Source organism: Branchiostoma lanceolatum, chromosome 12, assembly GCF_035083965.1.
Source record: "Branchiostoma lanceolatum isolate klBraLanc5 chromosome 12, klBraLanc5.hap2, whole genome shotgun sequence".
In the NCBI taxonomy this organism is placed as follows: Eukaryota; Metazoa; Chordata; class Leptocardii; order Amphioxiformes; family Branchiostomatidae; genus Branchiostoma; species Branchiostoma lanceolatum.
The window spans coordinates 16,468,304-16,487,956 of record NC_089733.1 but is presented as its reverse complement, the minus strand read 5'-3'; the positions used below and the strand labels follow the sequence as shown (position 1 = coordinate 16,487,956).

Genomic DNA, 19,653 nt, shown 5'->3' with positions numbered 1-19,653 from the left:
TATGGGTTACCAAGAGACATTACCTCATGGTGTTTATTTGTTCTCGGTGGTTCCAAAACACCAGCTCCCTGGGCAGGGACAGGTCCTCTGTATATTTTCCCGTCAATAGTACCTTGCATACAGCGCGTTTTTCTTGTATGAGTCATTGTACATCGTTGCCGAACTTCGCGTCGAACCATATCGTTACAATTTACCTATCCCATAGCCTTGCCAACATCCGTTAAACATAGAAATGCAAAATTAAAGCCCCCTTTACACTTGTGCGTACATATAAAACCGCATGATTTGTGTATTAGCATGTTTTTGATTTATGTTAAGTTTGCAGCCGAATAAGTCATTTTTTTTGGTTCGATAACTAGGCTGCACAACGGTGGGTCAAAGTAGAAAACAACTTCTTCACCGCAGACTTTATCTTGAACCAAAAAAATGTTAATGCGCACAAGTATGATAGGGCCCGAAAACTTAAAAAGGTAGATATTTCACGGACATGCAACCACTCTCTCATTGGTTGAACCGCTAATTGGCTTTCTCTCATTGGTTGAACTGCTAATTATGATGGACAGTTAGGACCGGTTTTAGCACAGATTGGTCCCAAGATTGATGCGTGCATCTTAAACCTCTCCGCAAGTGTCACTTCGGTTTGACAGACTCTGTTATCTCAATGCTCTCTGTAAATAAACTTCCTCGCTCCTTCAGTCGCTGGAAAGTTGAAGTTCAGACAAGATTTCAAACTTGCCGCTGACCCTGAACCGAGCATTCCAGTGCATCACCTGTCATGACGTCACTTTCCCGCCAGATGTTGTACGAGCCAAGGAGCAGCCTTAGGGGATGACGAAAGACGATATCACCGCGTATATAAGTCCGAAGGCTCGAGCAAATAGAGTACAGAGGTGTACCCAAACTCCCCTGAGATAGCCTCGCGTCTGGGACAGTAGGAAAAGGACGGTCGGTGGAGGTGTGTGTGGAGTGGTGGACCTAGCTGGTCTCGGCAACATGGGCGACGCTTGCCAATCCGCCGTTGTTGTGGAAGAGAACAAAGTATTTCTGTTCGTGTCGACAAGGAGGCCGTCTATAGACCTCTCTGTCCGTAAGTATCAATTTTTTTGGGTCCATAGCTCTATCCATTGGTAAGGTGTGCACGGTGCACTTGTTGGTACTATATGGCGGGAACTGCGTAGCCTTGAGGGAATTTGTCGTCTGACAGCGACGTCAATCATCCAGCTGGTACCGTCCTCCAGCCGTTGCGCGTCACAGTGATTCACACCAGTGGCCTTCGGACAAAAGTATGTCTGCTCGTCAAGTTCAATCGAGGTGTGCGTGTGTCTTTGGTAGCTTGTTTTCCTGGGAAGGATCTAGATCATTCATTGGCAGTTGAGGTTCGCATAGCCTCCACCAGGCCTTCCTACGGTGGTACAGATCGTAGAATTTGGCAAAGAAAGGAATAATTGGCCAGGGGTGTCAGTCCACGTTAAGATTAACATAACGTAACTCCCCTTGTAAATTAATCTCCCTATAAACCGGCGTAGTCTAGAAGTAGGTAGAGGCTAAGGTTCGCAGTGGATGTGCTAAGACGGGCACTTTAAGGCGACGACAAGTTGAGTACCATCGAAGGACGTCCTTCAAGCGCTATACAGGTGATATCGTAAATTTAGTACGCTTTATACGAACAGGTTGTGCTGTAAAAGGGTGGGTCGCCATGCTCTATTTCAAAGACGTGGTTTAGCGGTAGGGTTTGTTTTGGATATTTGTTTACCGCCCGGTCGGTGAAGCGTTTTTCCTTCACAGTGCTTTGTGGGAACCGCCCGGATTCCGCCCTCCTGTGTGATGTTTTGGTGCAACCCGTGTTGTCTTTACCGCTTAGATAAAAATAGATCAGGACAAGCACGTGCCTGAAGTAGATCTTTGTTGAACTCCTGTAACGTCTATGAACATTAATCCGCCAGGTTACATAAATCCACCACTTTGAAAAACAGTGGGTTTGAGAGAGCTCTAGTAGAGTACTCCCAGGTATGCACAGTTTAGATATACAGGAGTGCATTACTAAGTACACTAGGGGACGTTGAGTTGGAGATATGTTCGGACTTATCTCTTCAGGGTGGCGGAATTATGTACTCTGGAATTATGTTGCATATCTGGCTTGTATTGTTCTCATTGCTTATTCTATAAAGATATAAAGTGTCTCGATGAAAAGTCCATCTATTCATGACCATCTTAAATTGTTTGGATTTTATAGTACGTGTGACTTATGTTGCCCCTCTATGTGAAGGTCAATTCCTCCCTAGCCAAAGCATTCTTGTGTTTCTCTTCTAAAACGTTGCCTGTCACCTAAGAGCGCTCTTATTTCTAAAACAGCGTCGCTCTAAAACCAGACGAGTTTCACAGGAACGTGCGTGCACTCGCGTGACCCCTGTGTGGTTGTGAGGGTGTGTTTTTGACTGTGTGTTTTATGGGGGAGTTTCTTCCACTTTTACGTGACATGTTGAACAATCATGTCAAGTAACCTCCATTAACGTTAGTCCGCCAGGTTACATAAATCAGCCACTTTGAAAAACAGAGTGTTTGAATGAGAGATCTCTAGTGCAGCACCACCAGGTATGCACAGTTTGGATATACAGGAGTGCATTATACTGGGGGACGTTGGGTTGGAGATGTGTTTGGACACGTATCTTTTCAGGGTTGCGGCATTATGTACCCTGGTGGAATTATGTTAGTAGATGTCACATATCTGGCTTGTATGGTACCCATCGCTTACTCTATAAAAAAAGATAGAGAAAGTGTATCTGTCTTCATGTTTTCTACATTTTCGTTGTTAACATGTCTGATCCACTGTCTTCATGTTTTACATGCAGAGACACGGACAGAAGAGAGTTCCGAGGTGGATGAAGGAAAGCGAGTGGGCAAACTAACCAGATACAGGTGAGGGGAGAAAAAATAGAATTCATACTTCGGTGTATTGAAACCCATTGCACTCAGCTTTGTGTCACGTTGACTTCAAATGTACAACCTGCGGCTTTCAGGGGGTATTTTCTAGCCTCCACCAGGCCTTGCCTATGGGGGTACGAATCGTAGAATTCGACAAAAAAATAATAATTGGTCCAGTCTGGTTGAGTCTAGGCATTTTCTATGTCTTTCAAACGGTGCGCGATTTTATATGCACACCTTGCCAGAAAGGCGTACAAAAAAGCACAGAACAAAATTGCAACTTGACCAAGTCGAAGACGTACCTATGTTTTAACCTTCTCCCTGCTGCCCAACTCTGTAACCAATAGAGAATGGGGGTGCCAAACGACTACTTCAGTGTGCTAAAGGTTAAGATTGTTCTTGTAGTGCCCTTAGTTTGCGATCACACGCGTAGCGTTGGTGAATTAAGATCACCAGTCTAAGAGAGTGAAAGGAACAGGTACCTCCCAAGCCTGTAACCTTTTTGGGCCTATCTGGCGTCTTCCTGACTTCTCCATACTTTAAATGTGGAGAACTTAAAGGTGAGCGGGGTAGGTCAGTTTGTGATCACCAATGTAAGTGCGTAAAAGGAACAGGTCTGTAACCTTTGCAGCCCTAGCAGACGTCTTCCTGACTCCCCCATAGTTTAAATGCCTCTGGGCTGAAGACAGCTTCAAGTCTTGAGCAGACGCCAAACGTGTGAAAAGAGACGTCAAAAGGTTGAAACTCTCTGTTGGATGGCGTTAACGTATGCGCTGCAGCTGATCCTGGCATTTCCTGTTTTGGCTCGGGAACTACCGTCTCGGTGCAGAGTGCAGAGTCGCGAATTCTTTCAGCGGCATGACAACAAGGGGCATCTCCAAGCAGATGTTGGAAAGCTACTGTATATCGTCACGTTCTCGGGGCTCGAAATCCATTTTTGGGAATAGGTGCACTGGTGCACCTAATCTAACAAATTAGGTGCACACAAAGCATTTTGGGTGCACAACATAAGATAAAGTATAAATGTCAGTAAAACGCAATAACTACAAACTTTAGTACCTCTCTTGAATTAAGAACTTCAATCTGGAATTCTATACCTCCAAAATCTGCTTGGAGATTTGGGGTGAGGAGAAGTGCTTCATGCATTATAATTTAGATAGGTATGATTGAACCAAGATCCAACTTGTGCGTGAAGTTAGGTCTAGAGTGCCTGTGTTTGCGTTGTGAAGATTGTGTCCAATTATGATCAGAATTTTTACTTCTTTATCAAACTTTTCCATTTTAAAATGGCGGTGAGACAAAACAGGTGTCATCACGCAGTTGAAACATTTATGTGTACATGTTTATAAATCCGTCTATATCTACTCATTTGATAAGACTTTTGCAGTTTTAGAAAAAAATGCAAGCATCATACAATACATCGCGAGTACTTCTTGCAACTTTTCCAACTCTTTCGGACATCAGAGAGCTCTAAATATAGTTCAAACCTCACCAAAACACTCTCAAAATGTCAGGATTCGAGTCGACCTTGAGGTCTCTACGCCAAACCTCGCGCTGTCATCACGTGTTTCTACAAACACATCCCTTGCCTACGTCAGTCACGTTCCACGACTTGGCATCTTTTGACGGGTCACTGGGCCCTGCCGACAGGGAGGCTAAGATAGGGGGTTACCAGGAACCAGATACGTGTTTTGTTGTTGTTCATATCCTCTTGACTTGGCTCCCATAGTATTGACCTAGCGATACTATTTGCACCGGTTTTGATTTATTCGTCAGTTCTGCGCATTTCTTACCATAAAAAAAGACGGAAAGACCGCCACTACAAGAATAAGCAATCCAGAATAGAAATTCACTAGAACTATCGAAATATGGAACTTGCTATCAGTCATGGGCTCGTGGCTTATCCATAGCAAGGCCTACTCATTAAACTAAGCTTGGAGCCAGGTTTGCAGAGCTGCTAAAACTTGATACCTCACCTCACCAAGGCGTAATTAGCTATACTTACTCCTCCCGGGCTCTGATAGTTTATACTAACGAAATCCATAGGGTTTGTTGTACAGTACAGGGTCCTGTTAAAATCTTGACTTGAATGCAGTCGAACTACCAAAACTCTATGTCAGCCTCAGAAAAACTACTGCTACTTTTACTACTACAAACTCTGATTCTATAATGATAGTATTTTCAATCGCAAACCATGAGGTTTGTTCTATAGTACAGAACAGGGTCTACTTTAATGCAGACACAGAGCCAAACTACCAAAACTCTATGTCAGCCTCAGAAAAACTACTGCTACTCTTACTACTACAAACTTTGATTCTATAATGATAGTATTTTCAATCCCAATCCATGGGGTTTGTTCTATAGTACAGTACAGGGTCTGCTTTAATGAAGACACAGAGACAAACTACCAAAACCCTATGCCAGCCTCAGAAACTCATCTCTCACTCTAGTCGTCGGAGTTCAGAGACCTTGCTGAACGCAGGATGTTTGCGGGACCTCGGCACGTCAGGAATTCGGCACGAACTGCCGATAGACCAGGTCTTATTTGGCGCCTGGCGGGAGAATTCGCTTCCTGTTCGCCCGGTGAACAGGTCTTCGCGATCTGCTTCGCGTTTCCGTGTGGCGAATTCTGCGGTTACTCTTTCCTGCCAATCTAACGTCATGTCTCAGTTAAAATTCTTGTACTCCCAGAAGGTTAAAACTTTCCATTCGTTGATCACTGTGATAACATAATCCTTTCGCTTGTAGTTTTATCATACGTCTTTACAATTGAGCTTCCAAATCCTTAGCCTCTACCAGGCCCCAGAGGTGGCTGGAAAGAGTAGGAATTGGCAAATAGACAGATAACATGCCAGTGGAGTTAGTCCGCTGAAGGAGTACAGCTTGCCACTCTGAAGCTGGTAGAGGCTACATATCCCTGACAGAAGATAACGGGGGATATCTGCTCTGAGTTTCCGACTGGCTGCCAACCAGACTATTTCCTGCCAATCTAACGTCATGTCTCAGTTAAAATTCTTGAAATCTCAGGAGGTTAAAACTTTGTAACTTTGATCACCTTATCTTTTTTGCTTGTTTTATCATACAGTACGTCTAACGTCATGTCTGCGTTAAAATTCGTGAAATCTGAGAAGGTTAAAACTTTGTAATCGTTGATCACTTTGATGACATAATCATGTCGCTTCTTTTATTATACGTCTTTGAAATTGAGTTTTCAAAGGCCAAATTGAGCTTTCAAAGTCCTGACAGAATACAGCAGGGAGTAATTCTGTTGGTTTATGATTATTGGAGTGTCAAGGGCACTGCGAACCCCTCTTTAACTAAATGCCCCGCCTACACTGTATCACTCAAAAAACGTACAAAAGTTTGACAAGCGAAAAATTCACACAGAAAAAGAAGCAAATGCCATACAAATATTTTGAGATTTTTTCCATGTTGCCAAACTTTATTTTGGTCAAACCAACACTATATGAATAAAAGGTGTAGCAAAAGATGAATAAAAGATATCTTGGATCATGACCTGATGCGTTGTATCTACAATATACACCAGCGCCCATGCCGTACATCTGTACTGTTTGTATAACGTGTTTCTTCATGTAAACACCCCCTCGTACCCGCATCTTAAAGGCTTACCATCCGCACAAGGAAGCGATTGTTTATTCCAAAGACGGTGGTTTTGAAATGACAGTTTGCTAATTCTAGCCATCACTATGGTGGTGGCAAGTATCTGAGTGGACGTAAACTAAGTAGGCTACTATTACATAGGCTAGATATATTTTACCTCTTCTCCGATATAGATTGATATCGTATTCCACGGCTAGTATTTGCTAGATTTCTTTGACTATTATAGAATTTTTCAAATCTTATCTTATTGAGATCATAAACAGAGTCTAGGGACAACGTGGTGACAGAACTTATTCTGATGCCACCACTTAACACAAACGTAAATACAAAAGCCTAAATGAAAACTACGTGTAGACCAAAGACAAGAAATATAAGGTACTTATATTGGTCACAAGGGGGCAAATGGTTTGCCACAGGCTAGGAGTTAGCAAGTAAGGTCCATCTGTAAATGTATACTTTTTTATCCCCCAAAGTAAAACATATGTCAGATATTTTATTCCTGTCACCAAGGAGGTTAAAAAAACTTGTTGTCACTTATTGTCTATCCTGCAGACTTAAGGGAGTTAGCAAGTAAAGTCCTTCTGCAAATTTCTGTTTTTTATCCCCCAAAGTTAACGAAATGTATTTCATTCATGTCACTGCAGAATTGAGGGCGAGCACCCCGTGCGGCGCGGAGAGGAACTGCAGCGGGACGAGGCTACGCTCAGGGAGGTGCGGCTGCAGCGCCTGCGCGCCCGCTTCGAGGCCGGGGAACAGCTGACAGACGAGGAGAAGATCTCAATGCAGAGGATGATCGAGGAAGAGAGGTCGTCCATGCCTGGGCCCGGGGTATCATGGGAACTACGTCACAAGTACGTCACATCTCATCATAATACGAAGGACATGTGTTGGTGTATGAGTCGGCATTATAGAAAACTAAACTTCTTTTCCGACAAAAGAAGGAGTTGGACTCACAATAGGCTTTCTCGCACTTGTTTGACTTTCTGCAAGGTCACGTGGTAAAATCAGTTTGCCATTCATCCTGATGGAGGGCACAGTGACTGAAATTCAGACCAAATTCTTCTTGGAATAAAAACTAAGTTTATTATAGTCCACAAGCTTTCGTAGACATTTACCCTCGAACCTCCAGCCTTTGTCTTGATAAATGACCCACTACTATGAGCGCATCTCTTTACTTTGAACTTTGAACTTAATTCACCTTTGAAGCAGTGGCACATCGGCAGCGCCGAGTGCTTAAAGTACATAATTAACGCTGATTGAGATTACATAGGTAACCAATATTTAAAATCTAGTCGAGAGTATCGAGGAGTGATAAATTAAAGTAACAGTACTAGCTGGTGCGTGGGAACCAATGAAGTTCATAGAAGTAAAATTATTTACGGACTCGTGACCCCAGAAGTGGGTCAAAGGTGCCTGGAAGCCTGTACTTACCACCCCCTCCCCCCTCCAGGTTCGAGAAGGGCGACGTAAGGAACGCGGAGCTGAACATCCAGCGCGAGGTTGCCACCGAGGTGGTGAGGGACAGCTACGGCCAGCTCATCCCCAAGTTTGACCGAGGAGAGGTACACACTGCCGAGCCTACATACCAAGGTAAGGCACTGAAAAGGATTCCTCTTATGCGCTAAATGACAGTTACTCAAGCGACCGAATAAGATTTTGAGTAACTGCTATTTGGCGTATCTTATTAACAGGATGTCTAACCTTCATCAACGATTCATTTTATGAATGACATCCCCGCGAAACATGGTTTTCATGGCAAAAGAAAACGATTTTTTAATAGATTTCAAACAGCAGGAAAGATTGGATAACAAATTCGTTGGACACATCCAAGTGTTTTATTCACACCGACGTTTCGGTTGCGGTCTATCACCTTATTTTAATTCCTCTTCTGACTGGTTCACTTTGCACTGCAGCTGTAGGTGTAGCTGCTTACAGATGCAGTCCCAAACATAATGCAACAAGGATGTTCTTCCTTCATCGTTCTGCTAGGGTCACATTTCCAAAGCGGGGCCCGGCGGGGTAGCTTGCGGGAACGGTATTAAAGTCAACAAAACGTCAAAAAACATCACTCCTTTAATACCATGTACCATAACTTATTTATTTTATTCATATGCACTTTTTATACTTCGTTTCGTCAAACAGCTTGGTCGGGTCCCGGTTTGGAAATATGACTCTAGCATTAGCAGGCTCTCTAGATGCGGAAATTTTGCTAATTTCTTTTCCGTTTACTACACTCTACAGGCGAAAAGCCAGAAGACGTGCCTACGGGCGTTTCTACCGTCTTCAAGAGGAAGTTCGAGAGGGGAGACGTGAGGAACGCCGAGCTGTTGGACTTCTCGGAGGAGGCGGTGGTCGCCATGGGCGCCGCGAAGGGACTGAAGAACCCGTTCGAAGTGAACGCCGACATGGTGCACAACGCCGAGTTCAACATACAGAAGGAGCAGTGTCCGCTCTACGACAGGTAGGTGTCATATTATCACGGAAGCCCATTTGTGTTGGTAGTAATCATAATACAATGCTAAACTTTCTTCCAACACTAAGGTATTCACAGGTCAAATTTTCAACGACCACTGTCGCCTTCTTCAGGATCAATAATGACCAATCACTACCGAACGTAAACTCGCGAGTTACGCGACAGTGGTCGTTGAAAATTTGACCCATGAATACCTTAGTGTTGGAAGAAAGTTTAGCATTGTATTACAGGTAGGCGTGATTTACGACAGTTCCCAATGATTTGTGTATTTTTCTTTTATTTTATCAGGGTGCCTCCCTTAGTGTATAGCATTGCTTTTCAGTGACTAGAAACCAGAAGAGTTGCATAACGCTTTCTATAGTCCAGTCCCACTGTCCCGCCCACCTCCGACAAGAGACGAAGAAATGCAAGTTAAAGACATGAAAATGAAAATATTTGACGGACTTGCAGCCATTCTCTCCTTGAATTAGATTGCCATGATATCACTGGTTGAACTGCTAATTGTGGTGTATAACCGACAAGTCTGGTTTGGTCTATTGGTAAGAGTACTTGTTTCTTCATTTCGCAGGTACGTGCCCGAGAAAAAGAAGTTCGAAAAGGGTGACGTCTCCAACCTAGAATTCGACAGGCAACCGAAGTTTGAACTAGCCAAAGAAATCAAGTACATCAAGTTTGAGCGCAAGAAGGCAGAACCAGTGGAGCAGGAAGTTGGAACCGTCTTCACGAAGGACGTGCCTCCACCGGAAGTAGCGGTTGTCAAGGAGACCATGAAGAAGAAGTTCGTCACCGGCGACGTCCACAACGCCGAATTCGAAGAACTGCAAAAGCAGTATCGCGAGGAAACCGTAGGTGAACTCCAAGAGGTACAGCAGGAGCGCAAGCAAGCCGAGAAAGTCGAACAAGTCGTGGGCACCATTTTCTTCAAGGACCAGCCTTACGAGGTGTGCAAAGATCTCCTCGGTTCCATGCGCCTCCGTTTCTTGCAAGGCGACGTGCACAACGCTGAGTTTGACGAGAGGTCGAGAGTCGAGGCTCTCCAAGAGATTTCTCTGGTCCGCAGCGAAAGGTCAAAGGCCGAACAGGTCGAGCAGCTCGTCGGCACGGTCTTCTTCAAGGATCAGCCCTACGAGGTGTGCAAAAACGTAGCCGGGAAGCTGAGGCTGCGCTTCCGGGAGGGAGAGGTCAGCAACGCCGAGTTCGACGATCGCTCGAAGCTAGAGGTGCTAGAGGAGCTCCAACAAGTGAGGCAGGACCTTCTGAAGGCGGAGAAAGTGGACCAGGTGGTCGGCACTATCTTCTACAAGGACCAGCCGTACCAGGTTTGTCAGGATGTGGCGGGTCAGATGCGACTGATGTTCAGAGGCGAGGTCCACAATGTCGAAGAAGACGACCGCACTATACTGGAGAGAACCGAAGAGCTGGAACAGGTAAAGGAAGCCGTACAGTCAGCCGAACGCGTTGATCAAGTCGTCGGCACGCTTGTCTTCAAGGACCGGCCGTACGAAATCTGCAAGGACCTCGCTGGTGGCATGAAATTACGATTCTCGGAAGGAAACGTCTCGAACGCGGAGTTTGACTACAGGACCGTCATTGAAACGCAGGAGGAGATTGAACGCATGCGCGTCGAACGACTCGCTCAAGAGCAAGTCGACCAATCAGACGTCGGCACCCGTTACGACAGAGATATCCCTCCGCCAACAGTAGGGGCGGTGAAGGCCTCAATGGCGGAGAAGTTCAAACGCGGAGACGTACACAATGCCGAGTTCGACCTAGCTGAGAAAGAGAGGACGGTGGGTGAGCTCAAGTTCGTGCAAGAGGAACGAGCCAAGGCCGAACAGGTGGAGCAAGTCGTCGGCACAATCTACTATAAGGAGGAGCCATACGAAGTCTGCCAAGACGTCAATACTGGCACCATGCGCCTGCGCTTCCTTCAAGGCAAAGCTTGGAACGCCGAGCTGCGTGAAGTCGGGAAACTGGAACTCGCAGAGGAGATCGAGCTGGTGAAGTCGCTGAGACGCCCACCGGGAAAACTCTTCATCGAACAGGCAGTTGGAACCGTGTATTTCAAGGATCATCCCTACGACATCTGCAAGGACACAGCAGGAAACCTTCGCCTTCGCTTCCAAACGGGAGACGTGCACAATGCTGAGCTCGACCTGCAGTCCCGGATCGAGTCCATCGAAGAGATAGAACAGGTGAAACGCGAGAGAGCTGGCGCCCAACCTGTCGAGCAGGTAGTCGGTACCATCTACATCAAGGAGATTCCTTACAATGTCTGCAAAGATGTCACTGGAAGCATGCGGCTAAAGTTCCGCGAAGGAGATGTACACAACGTAGAAGTGGACGAACGCACGCAACTGGAAAGAATGGAAGAGCTGTCCACAGTCAAAGAAGCCCGTACGCAAACAGTCACGGAAGAACAGATTGTGGGCACAATCTACTACAAAGACCGACCCTACGAGATCTGTCAAGACGCCGCAGGACAGATGCGGCTTAGATTTCAAAAAGGGGATGTCCATAATGCTGAATTTGACGTACGATCAAAGCTTGAAACTGTTGAAGAAATTGAGCGAGTGAAAGAGGCAGTGCAGAGCGCCGAGAGAGTTGAGCAAGTCGTTGGCACGATCTACTTCAAGGACCAGCCGTACGAGGTCTGCAGGGATACCGCCGGCTCCATGCGGATCCGCTTCCTCAAGGGTGACGTCCACAACGCAGAATTCGACGAAGAATATCGGCAACAGCTCATACGAGAGCTTGCCGAAGTCAAGGAGTCCATCGCCAGCGCTGAGAAGGTAGACCAGATAGTCGGCACTGTTTACTTCAAGGATAAGCCGTACGAAGTGTGTCGCGATGTCTCCGGATCAATGAAGCTCCGCTTCACGGAGGGAGACGTTTCCAACGCCGAGTTCGACATGCGCTCAAAGGAACAGGTCGAGGAGGAGATTTCCATGGTCAGAGAGGCTGTTTCCTCCGCCGAACGAGTGGAGCAAGTTGTGGGAACGATCTACTACAAAGACCAACCGTACGACGTTTGCCGCGACCTCGCTGGAGCCATGCGCATGAGGTTCCGCACCGAAGACGTCCACAACGCCGAATTCGACACCCGCGAAAGGGAAGAGATTGAGTACGAGATTCAGCGCGTCAAGGAAGAACGTGCCCAGGCGGAATTCGAAGACCAGATTGTCGGCACTATTTACTACAAGGACCAGCCCTACGAGGTGTGCCGTGACACCGTCGGCCGCCTGCAGATCCGGTGGGGACAGGGTGACGTGCAAAACGCCGAGCTCACCGATGTGGGCAAACTGAAACTTGCCGAGGAAATTGAAGAGGTGCACAAGGAAAGAGCACATGCTGGGCGCATCAAACAGGACGTGGGAGCAATCTACGACAAAGAAGCCCCCGGACCAGAGGTGGGTAAACTGAAGTGGCAGATGCAGCAAAAGTTCAAAGAGGGTGACGTCTTCAATGCCGAACTTGACCGCACGGATTGGCTGCAGGCCCAACAGGAAATTGAACGCGTTCGGTACGAGCGCAAGGACTTCCAGCCCGAGGACCAAGTGGTCGGCGCTATATACTTCAAGGATCAACCGTACGACGTCTGCAAAGACGTCACCGGAGCTCTTCGTCTCATGTTCCGCACAGGCGAGGTCATACACGCGGACTTCGACGAGTCTTTCCGCCTCCAGGCATTGGAGGAGATCGAAGAAGTGAGGCGGGAGAGAGCTCAGGCTCAGTTCGAAGAACAGATCGTCGGCACGGTGTACTACAAAGACCAGCCGTACGACATCTGCCAGGACCTGGCGGGGAAGCTCCGACTCAGGTTCCTCAAGGGAGACGTTCACAACGCCGAGCTGACCGACGTCGGGAAGCTGGAGCTTCAGCGTGAGATAGAGGAGGTTGAACGGGAACGGGTCGGCGCGCAGCCGATAGACCAGCGTGTCGGGACCAACTACACCCCGGAGAAGCCCTCCAGGGATGTTGGCAAGGTCAAGTGGGCCATGCAGAACAAATTCAAGAAGGGCGACGTCTCAAATATCGAAATCGACAGAGAGTACTACCAACAAAAGGAACAGGAATTGGAAGAAGTCAAAGTAGGACGCTTGCAATTCGAGCCTGTGGAGCAAGTTGTCGGTACTCTGTACTACAAGGAGATACCTTTCGAAGTCTGCAAGGATGTCGGTGGGCAACTAAGGATGCGTTTCAGAAAGGGCAACGTCAGCAATATTGAGATAGACGAAGAATCCCGTATGATGACCTTAAAGGAACTGGAACTGGTCCAGGAAGAGAGGAAGAAAGCTGTCTTCGAACAACAAACAGTCGGAACTGTTTACTGGAAAGATAAGCCATATGAAATATGTCGAGACACTGCCGGCAAGCTGCTGATGCGTTTCCTAGAAGGCGACGTCCACAACGCAGAACTTGCCGATGTCGGTAAACTCCAACTGAGAGAGGAGATAGAAGAAGTTCAGAAAGAGAGAGCGAACGTGCAGCCACTCAACCAGCAAGTTGGCACGAACTACACTCCAGAAAAACCAACCAAAGATGTCGGAAAAGTCAAGTGGTCCATGCAAGACAAGTTTAGGAAAGGCGACGTCAGCAACATTGAGATTAACCGAGAGTACTACGAAGAGAAAGCCAAGGAAATCGAGGACGTCAAAGTGGGCCGTCTCAACTTTGAAGCCGAAGAGCAAATTGTAGGCACGGTCTACTACAAGGACCGACCCTACGAAGTTTGTAGGGATCTCGCTGGACAACTGAGAATGCGTTTCGCACAAGGAAATGTGAGTAACATAGAGATAGATGAAGAAACGAGAAGGAGGGCTATTGAAGAGCTGGAGTTAGTCCGTGAAGAACGGGAGAAGGCCGTGTTCGAGGAGCAGACAGTAGGCACAGTGTACTGGAAGGACCAGCCCTACGAAGTCTGCAGAGACACAACTGGGAAACTCTTGATGCACTTTCTGGAGGGCGACGTTCACAACGCCGAGCTCCGCGATGTAGGCAAGTTAGAAATCAAACAGGAGATCCAAGAAGTTCAAAAGGAAAGGGCAAACGCCCAACCTCTTGATCAACAAGTGGGAACCAACTACACCCCGGAAAAAGCTCCCACCGACATCGGGAAAATCAAATGGTCTATGCAAAACAAGTTCAAGAAGGGAGGCGTGACTAACATCGAAATTGATCGGGAATATTACGTCGAAAAAGAAAAGGAGCTCGAAGAAGTCAAAGTAGGACGTCTCAACTTCGAGCAAGTTGATCAGCAAGTCGGTACGGTTTACGAGAAGGACGTGGTGCCTGGTTCCGTCAAGAAGGTCAAGAAGGAAGCGTCGAGGAAGTTCAAGACTGGTGACGTCAGCAACGCCGAACTTGACGTCAGTTCCCGGATGGAAGCTCTACAGGAGTTGGAGTCAGTTCGCACGGAGCGCTCGCAGATGGAATTCGAGCAGCAAGTCGTCGGAACCGTCTACGAGAAGGACGTTCCTCCCCCTGAATGTAAAGTGCGTAAATTCGTCGCCGAGAAATTCAAGAAGGGCGACGTATCAAACATCGAGATCAACCGGGAGATCTTCGAGCAGAAACAGAAGGAACTAGAGGAGGTATGTTTCATGTATTCATGTATTTTCATTTCACGACTTGCTCATCAGCTTGAGTCATAGTCTTTTTATTCAGGGTCTTGCTACAACTGCACGTCCAGCCTCTGGCTGCGGGTGTCCATACGAAACGATAACTTATTACCTATTACACTGCCCTACATATACTTACCAGCGTTCATTTCTCTTCGGCAAGCTTTCTGGAATTCTTGGACACATCTTCAACATCCTCTCTGACACCGTTAAACAACTTTCAATTCTACGTGGTAGTTTGCCCTGGTCTTCCGATATCAAATGTAAAATCATGTTAGCCACACATGACTACATCACAGCAACAAAACGGTTTTAGATGTGTCCTTTTTGCTTTTTTTTTCCTCTTGGAGGGGATATTTGACCAAGGAGGTTAGAAATAAGACTTCTTGGTTTGACTCACGTTTAAACTAGGCTTTTGTTATGTATTTACATGTATTCATTCACTCATTTTAGCGTCTTGTCAAACATTTTACTTTCTATAATGTACAAGTGACGGCAAAAATATAAGTTGAGTACAACTTGAGTCCGCCGTCACTTTGTCTTTGTCCATTCATTTGTATTATTTGATTTTTTTCTTTGAATGAAAAAAAGGTACGCGTCGGCCGTCTGAGCATCGAGGCCGAGGACCAGATTGTAGGCGCACGGTACGACAAGGAGGTGATACCGGCCAGAATCGACACGGCGAAGGAAGCCAGGATGAAGTTCCTGCAGGGACAGGTGTCCAATGCCGAGCTGGACGACCGGACCCGCCAGGAGGCGTTGGCGGAGCTGGAGTCGGTCCGGTCCGCCCGGTTACAGATGGAGGAGGTGCGGCAGGAGGTCGGCACCAGGTAAGTCGAACGGCGAATGAAAAATAAGCTTGCTAGATAGACTTTGACACATGCCATCCTGAAGATGAATTCGATTACATTCTAGAAGGAGATAACCCTTACTGTGTACAATCTAGAAACATATCAGAGAATGTTTAGACATTAGAACTAGTAGTATAGTATAAGTGATAACCTCAAAACCTCAGAACCTCAAACTCAACATGTTGATTTATTCATATACTTGTACGTAGGTTAAACTATTTATATTCACTTTGTAGGTATAGTTGTAGAAGACCTTACGAAAGTCTCTGTACTTTTGTATTATGAAAGTTAGGAGATGAAATATAGACTGATCAAGAAAATTCAAGATGATGCAACAAAGACGAAGCCATATCATTAAAATCTTTGTATGTCATTCCCAGGTATGACAAGGATATTCCACCACCCGAGTGCTGCCAAGTCAAGAAGATTGGAGCGGCGAAGTTCAAAGAAGGAGACGTTCACAACGCCGAGCTGGACTTCCGATCCAGACTAGAAGCAGAGAAGGTTGATGGATACATTTGATACATTTCAGATGCCTTGAAACTACCCAGCTGATTCATTTATCCAATCATTCATTCATTCATTCATTTGTTCGTTCATTCATCTGTTCATTCATTCATTAGTTCATCCGTTCATTCGTTCATATCATTGAAACATAGAAAATCAAATTGTTACGCACGACTAGAAGTTGCTTGGTGAGAAGCGTTTCGACGACATCCGCCATCTTTTCAACTCTGAATTGGTAGTCATTCATTCATTTATGCATTTATTCATCTAAGCAAGAATCATTCCAGTTGAATGATACTTGAACTGGTTGTATGACGTCAGTTCTTGTAGAGGAAAACGTTAACTGTACCAAGATCCAAATTCCCTTTATCTATTTCGTCATTAGGAAGTATTGGTGGCGTCTTGACGTACCGGTTATGGTGTTTGGCCCCAAACCCAGAGGTCCTGAATTCGAGTCCCATGACACACCATCGATGTTGTGTTGGGAAAGGCACTGAATATGACTTTCCTCACTCCACCCAAGTGTAAAATGGGTACCTGATTTACGGTTTACCTTAACCCTTTTCTTACCACCAGGAAATCGAGCGTGTTCTGGTGGAGCGGCAGCAGTACGAGGACGAGGTCCTGCCGGTGGGCACGGTGGTGGAGAGGGAGCGTGCGGACCTGGTCTGCAAGGACGCCTCGCGACAGGTCAAGGGTCGATTCGTCAACGGAGCTGTTGAGGACGAGCACGAGCATGACCCTGGCCTGAAGGAACGGGAAGAAATCACCGAGGTATTCATTTCTTCTGCTCTATGTTTCATGCGGCTTTTGCATTAAGACAACCAAAACGTATCATATGAATACCAAAGATATGTATCAAACGAACCCAAGCCATTTTAAAGCTCATTGGTATGAAAAAGAACATGGTAATGGCAACCTGAAAGATGATAAGCTCTAGATTTAAAAGTGAAGTTCTTTATCAAGTGTCATCCAACACTTCTACCACTGTTCAACTATTATTTTTCTCACAACGGCTTGCCTTTCTTTGTTTTCTAATTGGTTCTCATACTGAAATGTTTTACCGTTATGCATGGGGGTACCCGTGGAAGAGTTCATGTTTGTATAGGGGTCAATTCAAATCCCTATACAAAAATGAGTACTTCAGACGGGTAGAAGTTATTTAGGAATGTTCGTGGTATGCAAAGAGGTGATTTTGAAACAGTCCATTTTTGCATGAAACGGATATGGAGTGAAATGTTATGTATTTCCTTGCAAATAAACATTATTTCTCCGAGAAGGAGGATGACCTCCTGACGGGAGTATTAGAAATGCTAGTGTTTGCACGTTCGCAGCTAAAACTCACAATTCAGTTGTCGCATTAATGTGTAACTTGTTACCTTTAGTGTTGTAAACTGCAGTTACAGTATCAATTTATTTTGCTCTTCATTATCAGTCACCTTCAAACTATGTATAATACCGTGGTCCTATGGCTTACGCTATGACGAGTAAGACTTATCGTATTATTAATAGGAGAAACATACTAACTATTGAGGCCTTTCTTTGTTTTCCACTTGTTTCTCATGGTAGATTGATTTTTTTCATCATTTTTAGGAAATCCTGATGATCCGACAGAGACAGCTTGAGGAGGAAGAGCAGCTAATCAGGGAGCGGTTCGAGCGCGGTGAGATCATCAGCGAGGAGGTGATCCAGAGGCTGAGGGAATCCCGCAGGAGGATCCAGGAAGAGATCGAGGTACCGCTTGGCTCAGGTGTCAATCACGCCACCCAGAATGGCGCTCATTGGTCGAGAGCATGCCCGTACTGACTTACATGCTTACTGTATATGCTGAAAGGTTTTAGAGTGGTCGTCGTATAACTTTTAAGCGTCTTCATACAAGATGACAGCGATCTGAGAAGATGTGAAAGAAAAAAAATGAAGCATCTATAATTTGGTATACCTTACAAAACTGTGTGTTCAGTCATTTGTTCAACCTTCCTGTCAACTTAGATTTCATAATGAGGGCAACTGTTTTTGCCAAACTTATTTTCTTATTCGCACACCCGCATCAGTTTTCGGGTTCCCATCCATGTAATCGAATCAACAAAGCCTGATACAGAACAATGTTGACTTTTCAGGAGTACGTGCTGACGACTCCCACGGAGATCCGAGTGGTGTACGAGTCGGAGCCGACCGACAGCGATCTGCCCCACGAAGGCGACATGGAGGACGTGCCCGTGGTGCTCGGCAAGTCCCGGAACCTGAAGCAGCGGTTCGAGAGCCTCGGAGACGAAGAGGAACTGGTCATCATGCACGTGCCGAAGGATAGGGTCTGGGTACGTGGTCATTATTACCTTCGCCGAGGAGTTTATGATTATATTTCACTTCCCGTACCATAGGTATTCCATGGGTATGGGTAGAGTAAAATATATTGTTTTATATTTCACTCCCCATACCATAGGTATGGGTAGAGTGAAATGTATTGTTATATTTCACACCCCATACCATAGGTACACCATGGGTATGGGTAGAGTGAAATGTATAGTTATATTTCACACCCCATACCATAGGTATGGGTAGAGTGAAATATGTTGTTATATTTCACTTCCCATACCATAGGTATGGGTAGAGTGAAATGTATAGTTATATTTCACACCCCATACCATAGGTATGGGTAGAGTGAAATGTATAGTTATATTTCACACCCCATACCATAGGTATGGGTAGAGTGAAATATATTGTTATATTTCACTCCCATATGTAGAGAGAAATATAATGTTTTTGTTCATGTTCTTCTTCTTCTCTTGCCAAATCTTCAGCCGGAGGTATGGGTAGAGTGAAGTGTATTGTTTTTGTTCATGTTCTTCTTTGTAGTTTGCGCAGCGTTCGTGTGTGTGCGTGTGTGTGTGTGTGTGCGTGTGTGTGTGTGTGTGTGTGTGTGTGTGTTTTACTGTGTGTTTGTGTGTGTATGTATGTATCTTTGTGTGCGTATATGTGTATCTCTGTGTTTATATGTGTGTGTGTGTATCTGTGTGTTTGTCTGTGTGTGTGTGTATCTTTGTATCTCTCTGTGTGTATCTGTATGTGTGTGTGTGTGTACATGTGTGTGTGTGTGTGTGTGTGTGTTGTGCGTGCGTGTGTGTGTGTATCTGTTTGTCTATCAAGACAATAGCTAGAGATCGATTGTCTTTATATTTGGTCTTGATGAAACATCGACATAATTAGATTTTTGGGCCCCCTGGCGGCTTGTTTATTGATTTCATCACAAGACGGTAGGGTTGCCCCTCCAACTTGTAAAAGTTGGTTTCCAAGGGCGCCCAGCACATACAGCACATACAAGACAAGACATGCTACATTCAATCAGGATACAAAAGTGGACAACATTCGCTTTTCTACAGTGTTTCTCATTTGTTACGAAAGAAAACAGTTGCACAAAGCAACTGAATTAATTTTGGAAACGGTCAGACATTTCAGGCGCCACCCGAGAAACCATGGACGACACCCACGGAGCCCAGGGTCTTTAAGAAGGTGACATATACCCCTGCAACTGGACCTGCCAAGAAACACCAGGTAAGTTGCTGGGGGCAGTCGTAACAATTGTATTCCCATATGCCATGTGTTAGAAACTTGGTGGAAGTGCATTGTATGTAACTACGTGTATGCCGTTATTTGCATACAC

General features: G+C 45.7%; 1 protein-coding gene across 5 annotated transcripts in view; it reads left to right on the top strand.

Annotated features, from left to right (window-relative positions):
* The window catches only part of LOC136445858 (titin homolog), a 45,013-nt gene that overhangs the window by 9,933 nt on the left and 15,427 nt on the right, over positions 1-19,653 (top strand). For 3 of the 5 annotated variants that reach the window (XM_066444049.1, XM_066444046.1, XM_066444047.1), the window contains 10 exons: positions 2,850-2,916; positions 7,188-7,394; positions 7,994-8,133; positions 8,785-9,004; positions 9,585-14,610; positions 15,229-15,467; positions 15,869-15,992; positions 16,572-16,769; positions 17,589-17,729; positions 18,113-18,310. In XM_066444049.1, coding sequence (XP_066300146.1) covers positions 2,850-2,916; positions 7,188-7,394; positions 7,994-8,133; positions 8,785-9,004; positions 9,585-14,610; positions 15,229-15,467; positions 15,869-15,992; positions 16,572-16,769; positions 17,589-17,729; positions 18,113-18,310 — 6,560 coding nt within the window. Of the gene's footprint in view, positions 1-823; positions 1,088-2,849; positions 2,917-7,187; positions 7,395-7,993; positions 8,134-8,784; positions 9,005-9,584; positions 14,611-15,228; positions 15,468-15,868; positions 15,993-16,571; positions 16,770-17,588; positions 17,730-18,112; positions 18,311-19,439; positions 19,584-19,653 lie in introns of those variants that run through there. The other 2 variants (XM_066444048.1, XM_066444051.1) reach the window with 2 other exon arrangements.